Source organism: Nyctereutes procyonoides, unplaced genomic scaffold (assembly GCF_905146905.1).
Source record: "Nyctereutes procyonoides isolate TBG_1078 unplaced genomic scaffold, NYPRO_anot_genome, whole genome shotgun sequence".
Classification (NCBI taxonomy): Eukaryota; Metazoa; Chordata; class Mammalia; order Carnivora; family Canidae; genus Nyctereutes; species Nyctereutes procyonoides.
The window spans coordinates 44,682,429-44,700,472 of NW_026575121.1; the positions used below are offsets into that span (position 1 = coordinate 44,682,429).

The 18,044-nt window shown below is 37.8% G+C and overlaps 1 protein-coding gene across 1 annotated transcript in view; it reads left to right on the forward strand.

The window, feature by feature from the left end:
* GPC6 (glypican 6) overlaps window positions 1-18,044 on the forward strand; it is a 1,081,755-nt gene that overhangs the window by 541,156 nt on the left and 522,555 nt on the right. Inside the window, exon 3 of the mRNA XM_055335919.1 lies at window positions 7,912-8,303. Coding sequence (XP_055191894.1) covers window positions 7,912-8,303 — 392 coding nt within the window. The remainder of the gene's footprint in view (window positions 1-7,911; window positions 8,304-18,044) is intronic.

Consider the following 18,044-nt stretch of genomic DNA (forward strand, 5'->3'; position numbering starts at 1 on the left):
GGATTTTAGTTACTTTGCAAGGAAATATAAAGAGAAGAATGGGCTGCAGTTCTGTCAAAGCAAATTTTAACATAAAAGATAAAAATAATGGAGAAAAGGAACTTTTATTCTACTGCTTAGAGATAACAGACTAATAATTAAATTGTCTTCCTGCCTACAATAAATTAAAGGCATGATACGTTATGTTGAACTTATTTATCTCCAAACATTTCACTTACAATTTTGACCCTTCTTGCCAGGGATTGGCAAATTTTTCTGTAAAGGCACGGATATTAAATATTTGGAGTATTTTGAACCACATAAGCTCTCTGCTGCTAATTCTTCCTTTTTAACATTGGCATTTTATTTGTTTTTATTCAAGCATTTAAATATATAGGTGAATGTGTTCGTGGATGTATATACTTGTTGATAATGTTCACACATTATAAAATAACATATACAATATATGTGTGCATATATCAAAAATGAAGCACATATATAATCAAATAATTTTAGCCTCCTTTTATATGCCTTTCTATGTTCTGTGCACTGTAGCTATAATCCCAGAATCTATTACTGGTTTTCTTCTAATGGAAACCACCCCTTTGAGGAAGATTTATCAACCTGAGGGATGTATGCCTTCCAGTCTCAGTTATCTACATGACTAATTAGTATTAGTGGAAAAAGTAGTCACGCATGAAAATTATTTGTAGTAAATAATTTAGATTTGACTTTAGAATGCATTTTGCAATTTATGTTTATGTATAGTTTTACCCAGTGTCTTTTGAGTTTATTATGTTTTCTTTTTTTTTTAAGATTTTATTTATTTATTCATGATTGACAGAGAGAGAGAGAGAGGAGAGAGAGAGAGAGAGAGAGAGAGGCAGAGACACAGGCAGAGGAAGAAGCAGGCTCCATGCAGGGAGCCCAACGTGGGACTCGATCCCGGGACTCCAGGATCATGCCCTGGGCTGAAGGCGGCGCTGGGGTCCCCTTATTATGTTTTCCAGTAATTATTCAGATCACAGTGTGAAAGTTTGACTTATAGTAAACTACAAAGCCACCCCACCCCACTCTTTCTTACAGTTCATCCTTTCTGCTAATGGTTTGGAGCTCTGGTTGCATACTAGTGGACTGATGTAGGGCAACTTGCTTATTTCTGAGTCTTAGTTTCCTCATCTGCAAAATTTAGATACACTAATACCAAATTTGCATAAAGTGTATGTAAAGCCCATAAAACCATATTTTACATTGTGCGTGATGCTCATTAACATCAGGTAACTGAGGATCCCTGGGTGGCGCAGCGGTTTGGCGCCTGCCTTTGGCCCAGGGCGCGATCCTGGAGACCCAGGATCGAATCCCACATCGGGCTCCCGGTGCATGGAGCCTGCTTCTCCCTCTGCCTATGTCTCTGCGCCTCTCTCTCTCTCTGTGTGTGTGACTATCATAAATAAATAAAAATTAAAAAAAAAGAAACATCAGGTAACTGTTTAGGCCATATCTCTACCTATGTTTGAAATGCTCATGATGGTAATTTGATTGTTTCAAATCCATTTGTCCTCTTCATTTAAGGTTCGATATCTTGACTTTCCTCCAAAACTGTAACAGAAGCAAGTGGAAATAATGAAGATATTATGTTACCTTTATCGATTGCATTTTAAAACAGTTTGTGTTGGGGATGGGGAGCTCTTATAGAAGTGACAGAAATTTGGCTATATAATCCCTCAAACAGGAAAGATGTAGATTCTATTATTAGAATCACTTTGAAATTATATAGCCTATTAATTCCTGGGATGAAGTGACTGAACAAATCATAATGCTTATTATGATATAATAAATTTAATCTATAGAAACATACACATGCACACACAGCAGAGAAAGTATGAATTAAGAGATAAAGAAGTCATAAATAATAAAAGAATTTTGCTTACAGCAACATTGTCTCCTAATAGGCTCTTTTTAAAATAAATTGTTATTTTGAAAATCATTTTATGTAATTTCAACCTCATAATTTTTAAAAATGTATACTAAGGGTATCCATTACTTAAAGAAAAGCACAATTGATATTTAGGAAAAACTGCTAAGACAATATAATAGGGTATCTATTATAGATTCAAAAGTGACTTGGGAGTTCATTCAAACATAGAATGCAAGGCATTGCCTAGGAGAAGTATGCAAGTGAACATGAATGCAGTCAGCTTGGTGAGATCACAGGCTATGGGGTCAAGGCCCAGCAGGGCCAGCAGCAGGAGAGGCCATAATGAAGCCAAGTAAAGCATGGCTCGAGACAGACAGAACTGCATCAGAAAGGAAGTGAGGGTCTGGTAAGGCAGTCTTGATAATGAACATATTTTTTGGACAGGGGCCATGAGGCCTTCTAGGTATAGATGTACAGGAACTTGGAGCATGGGAGGTTTTGAATGTTTATGTGTCTATTACCTACAAGAGTTTAGCGGATGTCAGGATGCCTTATCTGTTATGTCCTGCTCTACAATGGGCTGTAGCATCTCTCTCCCTCTAAAGTGGGTCCATGAAGTTATCATTATCTAAGAGGGCCCCAGACCAGATAGAGTCAAGGTGTATTTCACTGGATAGTCACATTCCTCCATCTATTTATTCACTCACAAGTCACTGCCTTCTAAGACCCTGCCACAAACAAGCACCATACACAGAAATGGTAATATTGGCCGCCAACAATTTTACCCACAAATATAATGTGTATTTCAGCTCCTTTAACTGAAAGCACAGTTTTTCAAATTTATCTTGAAAAGAAATGGCATGGCTCTCTCTGTAAATGTCCTGGTATTTTCTCTGAATGTCTGGATATCCTGTTTTTAGGCCTTTAGAATTTATCAGTAGGAGGGTAACGTTGTAGGTGAATTAAGAGTGGTTTTGTCTCCCCAAGGGATGTTTGGTAACATCTGGAAATGTGTTTGGTTGTCAACACTGCAGGAAGGATGTGCTGTTGGCAGTGAATAGATGGAGGCCAGGGATGCTATTTAATATCCTGCAGTGCACAAGACAGACCCACAACACAAAGATTGTCCAGCTCACAATCTCAGCAATGCTAAGCCTGAGACCCCTGATATAGAGGACTACATCCAACTATCCATGCCACATAGGCTACAACTTGCCAGGGATGACACTTCATGTGGCCATGACTCCTTGAGCAATACCAGTGCTTACTTCTCATAAGGTCTCCTCTCTAGAGAGTGGGAAGAGATAGGCCATTCAGGAACCATGTGTTCTCACCCCCAAAGTCTAATATAGAAGAGAGTAAATGGCACTGTGGTTCTTCCTCCATTAATGCTCCTCATTAAGTCAGCATTTTCTTGATGGTCTTATCTGGTTATTATGTAAGCAAGGAGACTTTTGAAAGGGGAAATCCTCTTGTAAGATGTGCCTGAACACTACTAGGTGTATGCAGAATGGGGAAGGACACCTCTGTTGACTTGTCCTTTAGAAAGACACTGAGGGGGAGAAGCAGGGGCATAGCCTTATTGGGCCTGTGAATCATAACCCTTACTGTCCATCAGCTTTCTGAATCATTTTACCCTCCATGACATCTCCTCTGGGTCTTTCCTTAACCAGAACTTGGATGCTAGGTTGACTGAACTGATTTAACATGCTTTTGGGAAGGGGAGGGTAGAAAGAAAAAGATGAGGAGAGAAATACATTCAACATGAATATATGGGTTTAAAGAAGCAAATGTATGATACCTGCTTTCCCTGGCAGTTGCGAAGTATAGATGCAATCTCCACTGACCAAAGCTTCTCACACTCGTTGGTTTTTTGTGATCACATGAATGTACACCACCATCGTGAAGTGCTCATTTAAACAGGCTTTCAATGAGAAGTGTTTTAGAAAGCAGGAGAGTAGGAAAATGGTACAATTTCTAGGTAAATGCTGTACAGCCCTTAACCCAGTCTCCATGCACAGCCCGCCTGTAGTAGTATTAACGAGACATTTCCAGCTTGATTGGGCAAACCTTTTGCAGTTTCTCAAGGCTTCAGATTCCTGGAGAGCCTCTTGTCTGCCTTCCCCCCTCTTGCTGGCACCTCCCTTAGGCCCTGTGCTACCCTTCTATTTTGATCCCATTCATCTGGAGGCTTCATTTAAAGCCTTTCTTGGATATCCTTAGGGCAACTTTTGGCTCCTAGGAGTTGATTTTTACCCCTTAAGAGGCCTCTCCAAGTGATCAGGCGGCTTGCAGACTTTCTTTTTTGCCTTTGGAACAGTGATGGTTTTTATCTACAAGATTGTTCCCCCACTTGAAGCAATCTGCCCCGCAGCAAACAGCTGTCTGCATCCAGATCTCCCCTCTAGATGAATAAAATCCTTCCAGAGGCTAATGCTGGCTGGGAAAAGTGCTTTTGTGCATCTATGAAGCATGACTGAGCCCTAAGCAACAACCTTTGATGTATATTTTGTGAATGGGAAAGAGAAAAAAAGTCAAAAACATTTTTTTTCCTTCCAAACTGTTTCTTGCAGATGAAAATTTTTGTTGACTGAAGGCTTTACCCAGTGTGAGGTTTGCCCTCACTGATTAAACAAAGATTGGATTGAGATCATTTTTCTCCCTACATTGCTCTTCAATTTCATTCTCTGTGCTATTTGGGCATAATACTTCATCAGCAAAGTGGGTCCGGTAACTGTCTTCCAAATCTCCAATCTTGTTTGGTTTGCTGAGAAACAATTTTCATCCAAGCATAAAATACTTCATTCACAGAGTCAACCTTCAAAAGGTGGAAGTCTAAGTCTATGGGCAAGCTAAAAATGAAATGTGTGTGCTTATCTTTGGAGGACATTAGTTTTGCCTCAGTACCTTGGATCCCCATCTTTCATAAGATCTAAGATCAATGTACCTTAAGGTAGCAACATTTGTCATAATTGCCTGATACATTAGCATCTTTCAATACCAAATATTAACTTTGACTATGAATTCACTAAGCCATATAATGATTTTGAACAAGGAATAATAACTTGACTTTTGAGGACCAGTGAAGCTAATAGGAAACTTTTGAGACAATGACATACCCTTAGACAGATTTTAAATTTAGAATTCTAATGAAATGTTTCTTAAGCCCTATTTATTGAATTATGAGACTCGGTTTCATTATTCAATTATGAATAATAATTTAGGAATACAGAAGCAAACCACAAGACACAGTAAGTAAGCAGTCTGTTTTTAACCATTCAGCCTTGAAGCAGGCATAAGGCCAATATTTCATGTTCCCTGTATTAGGGGGGGTAAGCCTAAAGAATGCTACTTCCAGAAAAAGCAAAAAAATAAAAATTTCATCCTCATAGAGAAGCATTTATACTTCCTATCTTTGCAGAGCAATGAGAATCAGAAGATTTTTTTTTTACTTTTTTTTAAAGCTCTTTGAAAATCCAGACCACACTATTGATTACTAACTATTCATTGCTGAAGGCAGTACTCTGTATTCAATAAATTAAGCTTTAATTCCTGAGTCCAACAAAATAATTGACCTCAAAAGGAAGATAAATGAATAGGCTGTCCTGAGCTCATGATTAGAATCCACTTTCCAGTCTCATTATATTAGTATTTTTCAATTCAGTGATTTTTCCATTCTTTTTTAGTTTCGTTCACAATCTTTAACACCTTTCACCCTGCTCCTCTATCAACAAGGCCAAGCTATTTTCATTCTTGGTTGCAGGAATGAAATGTTATAATATGGTATTTTTATACTTTAGTATTAATATTGATCATTTAATATTTCCATGTTAGGACAAACTAGGTAACTAGTATTTCTAAAGAGTTCTTTTTTTTAATTTTTATTTATTTATGATAGTCACAGAGAGAGAGAGAGGCAGAGACACAGGCAGAGGGAGAAGCAGGCTCCATGCACCGGGAGCCTGATGTGGGATTCGATCCCGGGTGTCCAGGATCGCGCCCTGGACCAAAGGCAGGCGCCAAACCACTGCGCCACCCAGGGATCCCTCTAAAGAGTTCTAAAGTGTTCTTGATTACATAAAATACTAAATAACATAGACATATAGCATAAATAAATATTTTGATTAATTGATTCTCTGAAATTTTTGAAAAATTTACCCTATTTGCATCAATACCGATTTTCCATACTGAATCCTTGACGATTAGGGAGGTTTAGTAATGTTTATTCTGATTTTACATTTGGGAAAAATTAAATGAAAAATATGAGTGACTTGTACAAGATCACATTAGGTTAATAAACCATAACTTAGGAAATCCCTCACTTATTGCTGCCATTGTAGCAACAGAATTTCTATGATTAGGAAAGTATATTGTTTTATAGTAAGAAGGTAAACATGTGACTACAGTCCTTTTTAAGGTTTGATGCTTTGGTTTTATTTGAAAACTACTATAAAATAATCATTATTATTACAGGCAACATTTAATGATCAGAAGAGTGGTTCAGTGTTCTATTATTCAGAATTGAAGTAGCTAAATCAAGGTCTTCTGATAAAGCAGAAATGAGGTGTAACTTCCAAGGAAGCTATAGAGAGATTCATGGCTTTTTTCTTCTGTATCTCAGGAGAAAACCCTCCAAGGTTCCAGAAAAAAAGAAAGTGTTTGTTTTTGTTTTCCTACTTTGATTCCTTGAAGTGTCCTGGACTTGCTTTGTCCTTGCATTAGCTGAAAGGGGACATGGTATCAGAGAACAAAGAGAAAGATGAGAGGTAAAGCCGAATCCCTCTGATGTTGGGAACTTGGATTCATTAACTCAGAGGCATTACCACTTCTTAGCCTTTTCTTTACCCCAAATCACATTCTCCAAATGGGATAAAACTTGAGCTTACTCTACTGAGGCTCATTTGTGCAGATGGGTGGGTGTCCTTATATACATACATGAAGTATGTCTCAGGGGAACCTAATATGAGGCCCAAACTGGCTAACATTACCCAGTGACATTAATTTCTAATTTCTTGCATCCTATAAGTGAGCCCACTAACATTCAAGTTCTGTTGCAGGATAGCAGAGTTCATTTCTTGGTGTACTCTTTTTCATTTAGAACTTCTTAGGCAGAAAACCCAATTGCCTATATTTTATTCAAATTCTATAAAATGATAGTTTATATTTATAATGATAATGCAAAGTACTTCATAACTTTCTGATTCATTATGGCAAACTAAATTATGTTCATTAGAGCTTTGGTATTAAGTGAATTTAATTGCATTATGAATCTCTGAATACTGATAATTGATTGCTATATATAGCAACTAAAAAGAGTCCAAAATATTACATTAATTTAAATATCCCATTTATGAACTATTCCAAATAACAGCAATTTAATTGAATTTGGTGTTACAAATAGATTTGTAAATAGGCTGGAGCAAAAGTTTTTATCGGTATGCATTTGTTTTTATGTTAAGGACAATACTTTGCAACATATTTTCATTTGAGTTTCTTAAATTAAGATTTTCTAAAGTTTAGCAGTAAGTGATAAAAGAATCCAGCGACATTGGAGTAGTAGTAAATGGTATACTCCTGGGCAGCCTGGGTGGCTCAGCAGTTTAGCACTTGCCTTCAGCCCAGGGCATGATCCTGGAGATCCGAGATCGAGTCCCACATCAGGCTCTTTGCGTGGAGCCTGCTTTTCCCTCTGCCTGTGTCTCTGCCTCTCTCTGTGTGTGTCTCCCATGAATAAATAAATAAAATCTTAAAAAAATAAATAGTGTACTCCTAATGTTAGCAGATATTCTTTCAAGTGGAGATCATGTGGTCTTCTGTTTTCTTTGACTCATAGAAGTTCATAGATGTAGGGCAGATCTTATGTAAAATATCATCACTGGCTTATTGATACCTTAATCACAGGATAAATACTTGAATGAAGAGAATCTTTAGAAAGAGTTGTTTCTAAGTTAAGTAGATGTGTTGGGCATTCTAGATCTTACCAATTTATGACTGTTTTCTTGTTTTATTTGCAGAATTTTTCCGAGAGCTCCTGGAGAATGCGGAAAAGTCACTGAATGATATGTTTGTACGGACCTACGGAATGCTGTACATGCAGAATTCAGAAGTGTTCCAGGACCTTTTCACGGAGCTAAAAAGATATTATACCGGGGGCAATGTAAATCTGGAGGAGATGCTCAATGACTTCTGGGCTCGGCTCCTGGAACGGATGTTTCAGCTGATAAACCCACAATATCACTTCAGCGAGGACTACCTGGAATGTGTGAGCAAATACACAGACCAGCTGAAGCCATTTGGAGATGTACCCCGGAAACTGAAAATTCAGGTCACCCGTGCCTTCATCGCTGCCCGGACTTTTGTCCAGGGGCTCACTGTGGGCAGAGAAGTTGCAAACCGAGTTTCCAAGGTAATTGAAAATCTGCTGTCTTTCTAATTGGTCTTCCTCTTTTGCTCTGTTTACAAAACAACTGTTTTTAAAAAAATCAAGGTGAAAGTTCTCCCTTAGAATGCTGCTTTCTCTTAGAGAAGTCAGATAAATGGCAAAGTTTAATCCTGTTTTTTTTTTCTTTTTTTTTTTTTTCTTGCTTTGTGTGAGAGAAGACAAGATTTCAATCCGTTCCATGTTTGGAACATAATGTCAATATGTATCAGCAATATAGCAGAGAAGCTTTTATCAGGAATGGTGTGGAAACAGGTGTCTTGTAACCATGACTGCTTGGCACTTGTGATCAGAGTTTTAAGAATGATAAATAGTCATGAAACAGTCCAGCCGGAGGTTATAATCCTCTAGGAAGTCACCAAGTGATAGTCTTCATGAAGTCTGCAAGTAGAGACAAGCTGCAGTTCAGAACACCAGCTCTAGGCATTTCTTCTCCTTTATCACTCTTGTAACAGTAGCCAAATTCCTTAGTAGTGGAGGAAGAACTGTTTGCTAACACCTGTAGAACTGGATTAGAGAGGAATAAGGAATACAGTATAGATTCTGGTGGAGAATTCCTTTTGTCATCCATTTGCTTTGTAATTCAATGCCATGTATTGCACTGGGTTTATAAGTGAGATAAATCACTAACACACATCATGTCTTTCCTTGAGGACATCTCTAAATCTTTAATACAAGGGGTCTTACTCCATTGCTTTCGTTAAACATTGACTATTTCCTGTGTACAAGATATTTGCGTTTGTTTAAATTCTTCCTTGACAATGAACTGTTCTTATGAGATGGGCCTGCCCATTTATGAGGTTAGTCCAACAAATAAACTGAAAGATGATTACTCTAAGAGGTAAAGTAAAAATAATGCATAACAGAAATCTGGTATTATGTCACTCCAAAAGGTCATATATGTTCAAAGATTAATGCCAAAAAACTACTTTCTTAGTACAGGGATGTGGCACAGAGCCACATATTTATCATAACGACTGGTACCATCCCGCCATGTTTCTTTTTTCTCCACTTTGATATCCTCAATATTTATATCTTGGCATAAAGACTGTGTATACCCTTAAAAATATTTCTCCATGGCACTATTTGTAAATCTCATAGCAATCCACTTTTAAATTACCTGTTCCTACAGAGTTTATGTGAGCATATGGAAAGACTATTCTCAAGAAAGCTCTAGAAAGGATAATCACATGGGACTTAATAATATAAAGGGCATATGAATCAAAAACAATGATTTTTTTTAATTGAAAATCAACAATGTTCTAGATACGAAAGGAACTAGAGTCCCAAAAGTGTATTAATAAGGAATTAGCCAGGTGGAATAGCAAGAGGAAATGTGATCACTTGGGAAAGTCTGTAAAATATAGGTAAGTACAAGAAATAAATATGTATCCCACATATTCTTGAGCAGTTATTTTGTAAAAAAAAAAAAAAGAAGAAGAAGATATAACTTTAATTACAGAAGCTTCAAATTGAAGCCTTTGCTTTTGTTGAAGAATTAAACACACAACCAGCTTTTAAAACACACAAGGTAAGAAATTCAAAGCATGGATTGATATATGCATCATCCTTGATTGTTTAGTTTGATTCTGGCTGAATGTGAATAATGTTTAGTGCATATATTTTGGCCTGGGGACATTCTGGTGCAATAAGAGAGTATTTTCTGGCGAAGTATCTAAAAAGCCTCAGAGGAGGCTGCTTGCTGATTCTCAGAATGTGACATTAACAACTCACCAGAGATGGGCAGTTATCATTCCCTGACTATCTCAGTCTACGGTCTTTGCAGATCAAAATATAACCAACTAATCGTCCTGACGTGGAGGTTGACATCATGGAGCAACCACCAATAGACTATGACTTCTAATTTTTTTTTCTGGACATGATGAGAGATGTACTCTGTAACACTGAGGTCATGCTTCTCCTGATCTTTGCATGGTCAATATTCATTTGCTGAGCAATTGCTGTGGGTTTGTGATGTAGTTTGTGGTCATTTAACTACGGAATGTTGACTATTTTCTGCAGATATTGGCTTGTCTGACCTGAGTTTCATGAATCCTAATCTACTCAAATCATAAATCCCATGCTGACATCTGGGCATCACCTTCTAGTAGAAAGATAAGCAGAGAGAGAAAAAGAGAGAGATATATATATAGATAGAGATATATGGCTTAAAATAATTTATGACTCAGGGATTTAAGTATTTTTACCAATGAACTTTTTCACTTAATGATTACCAGATGGTCTGTAGCTGACTAAACCAGAAATAGATCTACTAGGATTATCTGTGTGCTGACAATTTTCAGCACCCAAACTATTTTTTGTATTAAGAATAAAATATTACAAGGGCTAAATATATGAAGAGGAGAAGCAAGAATGGTGTTGGAGGTTTAAGCCTTTCATAAATCTGAAGCCTCTCTGTGGTCTGTTACTTGAGTGATTTAGAGTTGGTGAAATGATTGCAGAAGAGGTAAGGAATTCAAGGAAATATTCCCAAATAGAGATCAACAAACTGGGTTATCTCCTGCATCTTGGTTTGAAGAATACTTTTTTCTTTCAGTTTCCTTTTCTCTTCCAGTGGCTTCTTAAATCTTGGAGAAGATGTCATTAATAGCTTCTAATTAGTTGTTTTGACTGGGAAATTTATCTCTTTGGCAAAACACAGCCATTTGACACAAATGTTTTGACATGATATTATAGGGAACTTTCTTACCAGAAAAATGGAAGAATAATTTGTAGGTATCAACACAATTATTTTTTTTTCTTTTCACAATTATTTTTTTAATTTATCTTGCCATCTTATAGATAAAAGCCTTGTCTTCTTCTAGACATAGAATGGAGCTAGTTAATTTTAAGTAACTGTAACTGGAGATCTGGTTCTTAGAAGTGTTAAATGATTCTGGAGTGAATATCTGTGGTCAGTTAGGCAGGATTCATTTTCTCTTTGAATGACTATTTTTGAGACTGCCAGGTATTGACAAAATAAGGAGTTTTGGTAACTTGTGTACTTTATTGATAGAAGTATAAATTGGCATGTTCGCTTTGGATAACCATTTGAAAATACCTGTATCGTTGAAAAAATGCATGCACTAAAACTGCATTCTACCCCTGGAATGAAACAGGTAGGTACAACATATGTGTACAGGTAGATAGGTAAAAGAACATTAATAGCAGCATTGTTTGCAATAACATGAAAAGTAGAAAGATCACAGATGTCCCATCTTCATATGTCATGATCTCTTACACCATGAATTTATGAGGCATTGAAAATAGGTGAACTATAGCCACACTCATGATGAAACACAGAGACCTCATTTTGAGAGAGAAAAAAATCACCAATGAATACATATAATTTATATAAAATTCAAATAATGTAAAAGCAATATAGTATTTAGAAATAAAAATAAATATAAGAAAATGTTTTTAAATTATAAACACAAACATCAGATAGTCATTACCTTTGGGGGTTAGGTTTGGAAATATTGTAAAGGAGGGATATACATGGGTTTCTTTTTTTTAATTTTTTTTTTTATGATAGTCACAGAGAGAGAGAGAGAGAGGCAGAGATACAGGCAGAGGGAGAAGCAGGCTCCATGCACCGGGAGCCCGACGTGGGATTCGATCCCGGGTCTCCAGGATCGCGCCCTGGGCCAAAGGCAGGCGCCAAACCGCTGCACCACCCAGGGATCCCTATACACGGGTTTCTAAAGTTATTGATAGCATACTGTTTCTTAAGCTCTGGGCTATGTGTGTGGTCAGGAGTGGATTTAAAACCATTTTAATGAAAAAGATTCAAGTCTTTTTGGAAAGACTTTCCCATTGCTCCTCTCTGATTCTCTTCATCTGTGCAGATATGATCAGGTTCCTGAGCTACTCTTATTAGTTTATCAGATTTACTGCTGTTTGTGATTTGCTAACCATTCACTTTCCATGCCTCACATGGTGCTGAATGATATCAAGGAGTCATGGAAGACAAAGCTCTCAAATGAAGATAAAAGCAAATTTTGATAATGTAGTAGCCTGGAGAGAAATAATCTAGACTATTTTTTATCATTGCCCCTTTATTAAAACACCACCTCCCTTCCCTTGTATATACCCATTTGTGACTGGAAACACAGATGCCAGCTTGTCACACACTGTGAAGCACACAGCCAAAGGCCTGCATAAAGAGATGTTAACAGGTTGTCTGCCTCAACTATCATGAAGACAAATGTAGAAATGACTTCTGTGTTTTCACTGGTCCATCTTGATGCCATTTAAACAAAGAAGATGTGATTTCCTATCTTTCTGCTTTAATAAAAGTGACTTCTATGAGTAAACCCTGTGAATTATGTCAATATAACCTCATCACCTATGCAAGTCATTTCAATGATTCATTCCAGACAGTTGCATAGATAGTAGAGCTGAGATCCATAGAACTTGTGCTATTGCCAACTATTGACATGTCTCTTTTTTTCTGTCTGTGTAAGCTATCTGTCAACCTAGCCATCCATCCATCCATCCATCCATCCATCCATTTACCTAAAATCCTTCTTTCTTGTGGATGATGACTTTGAAAAGAAAGTCTCACTTTTAGTCTTTAGGAAGACTACAATATTTTCATCAGTAGACACCTGCCATGTCTGCTACACAGACTGTTGTTTTTGCATGAAGAACCTCATAACTGGTTCCTCCACTTGAGTAAACAGCTTTGCATTAATAATGCAATGCCTAAAAAGCAATAAACACAAAGTAAATTTTCAATAAATGTGGTTGATGGATTATAAGAGTGAAAAAATTTATCCTTAAATTTGATGACATGAAGGCTCTGAAATACATCCATTAAGAGCATTCTCTGATCACACTAGAAAACCATTGTGAAGAATTTACTATGGATATCATTTACAAGAGAAATGCTATTCTATTTAGCTTTTGCTTTGGGGAAAAAAAATAAGATATAAAGTAAGATTGCCTATTGGAGTTATCATCTGACTCATTTGTCTTGTCCCTTTTATGGTGATCTTTTAATTGGAGTTAACTTTTGTGGAGTCATCCAAAAATGAAAAGGACCACAGAAAGGACTTAGGTGAATGAAATCTTTTTATAGTTTTTCTGGGGTTAGTGTATTTTCTTCTGTAAGTGATGATTATTCAATGAGGTTACTTCAGTAACACACAGTGTTAGGAAGAATAGGTAAGCCGTTTGAAATGATCAATAATGCTTCTATATTTACAACTTTTAAGTCAGCATAAATAATACATGTTGCCTGCTTTTATGATGGTGGTGTAGATATTATATTTAGAAGGTACTTACAGTCGATAAATAAATAATTCATGATAAAAATAGTAACAAAATACTAGTACTAGGAGCCCTAACAATGAAAATAGCTTATTAATGTAATTCATTGAAAATGTATGAATTTTACCATTGTGGAGGTGCTGTCATCAGCTCTGGAAATCACAATAATATAAAAAAGTCCTAGCGTCAGAAGAAGAAAAGAACATTTCCCCTCAAGAATAGCATGCCAGATACTACCGAGGGGTTTAGGTAACTAAGAGAGACAGTCCCATTATAATTGAAACACTTTGGTACTACCCAAAGCAATCTGCACATTTAATGCAATCCCTATCAAAATGCCACCAGCATTTTTCACAGAGCTAAAACAAACTATCCTAAAATTTGTATGGAACCATGAAAGACCCCAAAAAGCCAAATCTTGGAAAAGAAAAGCAAAACTGGAAGCATCATGATTCCAGACTTCAAACTCTATTACAAAGCTCTAGTCATCAAGACAGTATGGTACTGACACAAAAACAGACACACAGATCAGTGGAACAGAATAGAAAATCCATAAATAGAACCATGACTCTATGGTCAACTGATCTTCAACAAAGCAGGGAAGAATATTTAGTGGGAAAAAGACCGTCTCTTAACCAAAGGGTGTTGGGAAGACTGGACAGCTACATGCAAAAGAATGAAACTGGATCACTCTGTATATTACACCATCCAAAAATAAATTCAAAATGGATGAAAGACCTAAGTGTGAGGCAGGAAATCAACAAAATCCTGGAGAAGAACAAAAGCAGCAACCTCTTTGACCTTGGCCACAGCAACTTCTTACTGGACATGTCTCCAGAGGCAAGGGAAACAAAAGCAAAAATGAATTATCAGGACCTCGTTAAGATAAAAAGCTTTTGCACAGCAAAGGAAATCAACAAAACTAAATTTTAATTTTTTTTAAATTTAATTTTTATTTATTTTTGATAGTCGCACAGAGAGAGAGAGAGAGACAGGCAGAGGGAGAAGCAGGCTCCATGCACCGGGAGCCCGATGTGGGATTCGATCCCGGGTCTCCAGGATGGCACCCTGGGCCAAAGGCAGGCGCTAAACCGCTGCGCCACCCAGGGATCCCGGAAATCAACAAAACTAAAAGGCAACCTATGAAATGGAAGAAGATATTTACAAATGACATTCTCATAAAGAGTTAGTATCCAAAATCTACAATCAACTTATCAAGGGGCACCTGGGTGGCTCAGTCGATTAAGTGTCTGACTCTTGGTTTCAGCTCAAGTTGTAATCAAAGGGTCCTGGGATCGAGTTCCAAGATGGACCCTGCAATCAGTGGTAGTCTGCTTGAGATTCTCTCTCTCTCCAGGATGCCTGGGTGGGTCAGTGGTTGAGCATCTGCCTTTGGCTCAAGTCCTGATCCTGGAGTCCTAGGATCAAGTCCTGCATCAGGCTCCTTGCAGGAAGCCTGCTTCTCTCTCTGCCTATGTTTCTGCCTCTCTCTGTGTCTCTCATGAATAAATAAATAAAATCTTTTAAAAAAGAGAGATTCTCTCTCTCCCTTTTCCTCTGCCTCTCGCTCCCACAGCTCTCCCTCTCTTTCTTTCTCTCTCTAAAATACATAAATCTTTATTTTAAAAAGCGATTTGTGTATTCTTTTTGTTATTCTTTTTGTAGCTTGTGTCTCTTTCTAATACCTATGCTTAAGTTAGACTATTTTTTAAAGATTTTATTTATTTATTCAGAGAGAGAGGCAGCGAGGCAGAGGGAGAAGCAGGCTCCATGCAGGGAGCCCTTCCTGGGACTCCATCCGGGTCCCCTGGATCACACCCCAGGCTGCAGGGGGCGCTAAACCACCGGGGCTGTCCAGTTAGACTATTTTATTTTAAAATCATACTATCTACTGGAATTCCATTAAAACAAGCACCTTTCTCCCTATTGAATTTGATTATGAAAGTTTATTCATATTGAAAGAAGTTAACAAATTCCTTAACTCTGTCTAAATACAGCATAGCTAGGAAAAGTCTGGGAACCACGGTTCTACCTTTACTGTACTTAACAGATATTGTCCTCCTCTCCTCTATAGTCCAAGATGGGGTGGTTATAATATCCCAATATTTATCTGATCTAAATATGGATTCTTGTAAAAGTGGAGCCATGTTGGAGATTTAGTTCCACTCTCACTGATAAACACTTGTTCATTTTGTATTATATGTAAAGTACTATTGTAAATTCTTGAAATGGCATGACCAACCAAGTTAACATATTTGCAAATACTAATTGGGAAGTCAGAGAGAGAGGGAGACACACACACACACACACACACACACACACACACACACACTCACACATACAGTATCAATGTATGCTGAGAGAATTATGCAATAAATGTTCTGGGAACAGAAAAGAGAGGCATCTAGCTTAATCTCACGTGCTGTGAAACTTTCAGGGACATAAAAGCCTAAACCACATGTTGATGGATGCATGGGCATTGGGCAGATGATGAAGGCATCTGGCACCGCAAAGGAAGCTTTAGGCAAAGGCAGCAGTGAGCAGAAGCACAGAGGGATAAAACCAACTGATGTGTGCAGGTAGCCGAGACATAAAGCACAAAGCCATGAATACCTAGAAATTAAGCTGGAGACCTACACTGAACTCTTGAATAAAAACTATTTCACTAACAATTTTGTGCATGACTATTTTGTCTGAATAATTAAAAAAAGAATTTTCTGCGGTTAGAAGCATTCTAGTATTTTTGAGGGACAAATGTATGCTGGGCGCTTACTGTATGTCAGGCATTGTTCTATAAGAAACAGGAAATAGGGATGCCTGGCTGGCTCAGCAGTTGAGCGCCAGCCTTTGACATAGGGCGTGACCCTGGAGTCCCCGGATCAAGTCCACGTTGGGCTCCCTACATGGAGCCTGCTTCTCCCTCTGCCTGTGTCTCTGCCTCTCTCTGTGTTTGTCTCTCATGAGTGAATAAATAAAATCTTTTAAAAACAAAACAAAAAAGAAACAGGAAATAATGAATAACATCATCCTTGAGGAAATCAAAGACCATCTGAATGTTCAAGTGTGGTGCAAAAATCAGGATAAAGGCAGAGATCTGTACAGAACACTATGTGAATCAAGAAAAATACATGTCCCCTTTTGTCTTGGGAAATTGGAAAAGCACTGTAGAGTAAGTAATAGTTAGACTTAGACTTTAAGAATGAATAGGAGTTACAGAAGGAGAAAGGATGTAAGGCTTTCTTGCTAGGGGCCCAAATGGTTCAAAGGCACAAATCATGAAAGGTCATGGTATTTTGGAAACATTGCCAGGAGGTAGATTTGAACCATATTGTTTGGGTCATATTTTAAGTTAAAGTATGTGAAGGTCTTGGCAAAGGCAAGGGGTAACTGATTTTTCAAAAGACAAGTATATGATCAGATATTCACTTTGAAAAGATGGTCCATGGGGATGGTTATCTGGATTGTGAGACTGGTGGCAGGTACAAGGATGGGAAGCTATTGCAATTGCTCAGATAAACAGTGATGAGACATGGGGCAACACAGGTGGAGCAGAGTGGAGAGCACACAAGAGAGACAGACACACCAGCAAGTATACAGTTGGTGTATCTTCTCAGACTGGCTCCCCAGCGTCTAGCACAGGTCCTGGCACAAAGTTTGTTCCCATTTAGTACCAGCTGTCTGCCTGCTGATGGGTTTGATAATCACCACCATTGTAAATGTTTGTGAGCAAAGGATGGTAACATTTGGCTAGAGAAAGAAAGGAATCTGATCCTTCATATGAAACATCAAAGCATAACAGAAAAGCATATTGTCCTGAAAGTAAAGGGAGCAGAATCTCAAAAAATGGAGTAATCAACAGTATGAGATGTTGCAGAGAGTCAAATGGAAGATACAGATCAAATAGACCTTTGGATTTGGCCATGTGGTTGTTACTAACTAGCAAGCAGTTCTTAGCTGGTTGAGAAGTTACTCCTTCTGCCACTACACATTCTAGAACAGGCTGAACCAAGAACAGTCCCTGGACTGGAGCTCATGAGCAGACTGATACGGTTTTGCAACAAGATATGTACAAAAATTGAAAGTGTTTTAAAAATCCTGGTAGCAATTTCATATTGCCCGGCATCCTAGACACCATCAGTAGACTTCTCCTTGAATATTGTTGAACTTGCCTGGAGAATCTCCTTAGTGTGAGCTGCATCTTAGTTAGGCTCCGTTGGATTAGGTATCACGTCATAACATACTGGGAAGAATCAAACAACCAGTCAAAGCCTTTCTAGATCATTTGAGCCTCGGATAGTCTGAGATGTACTATTCTAGAATAATACTAAGAATACAAAATAATCTACTTGGCTCGATTTTGTTGGTGTGTCTTGGGGTTCTCCTTCCTGTGTACAGTTTTTTTTAACTCCTTTTTGTGGCTCCCTTATCCAGCCT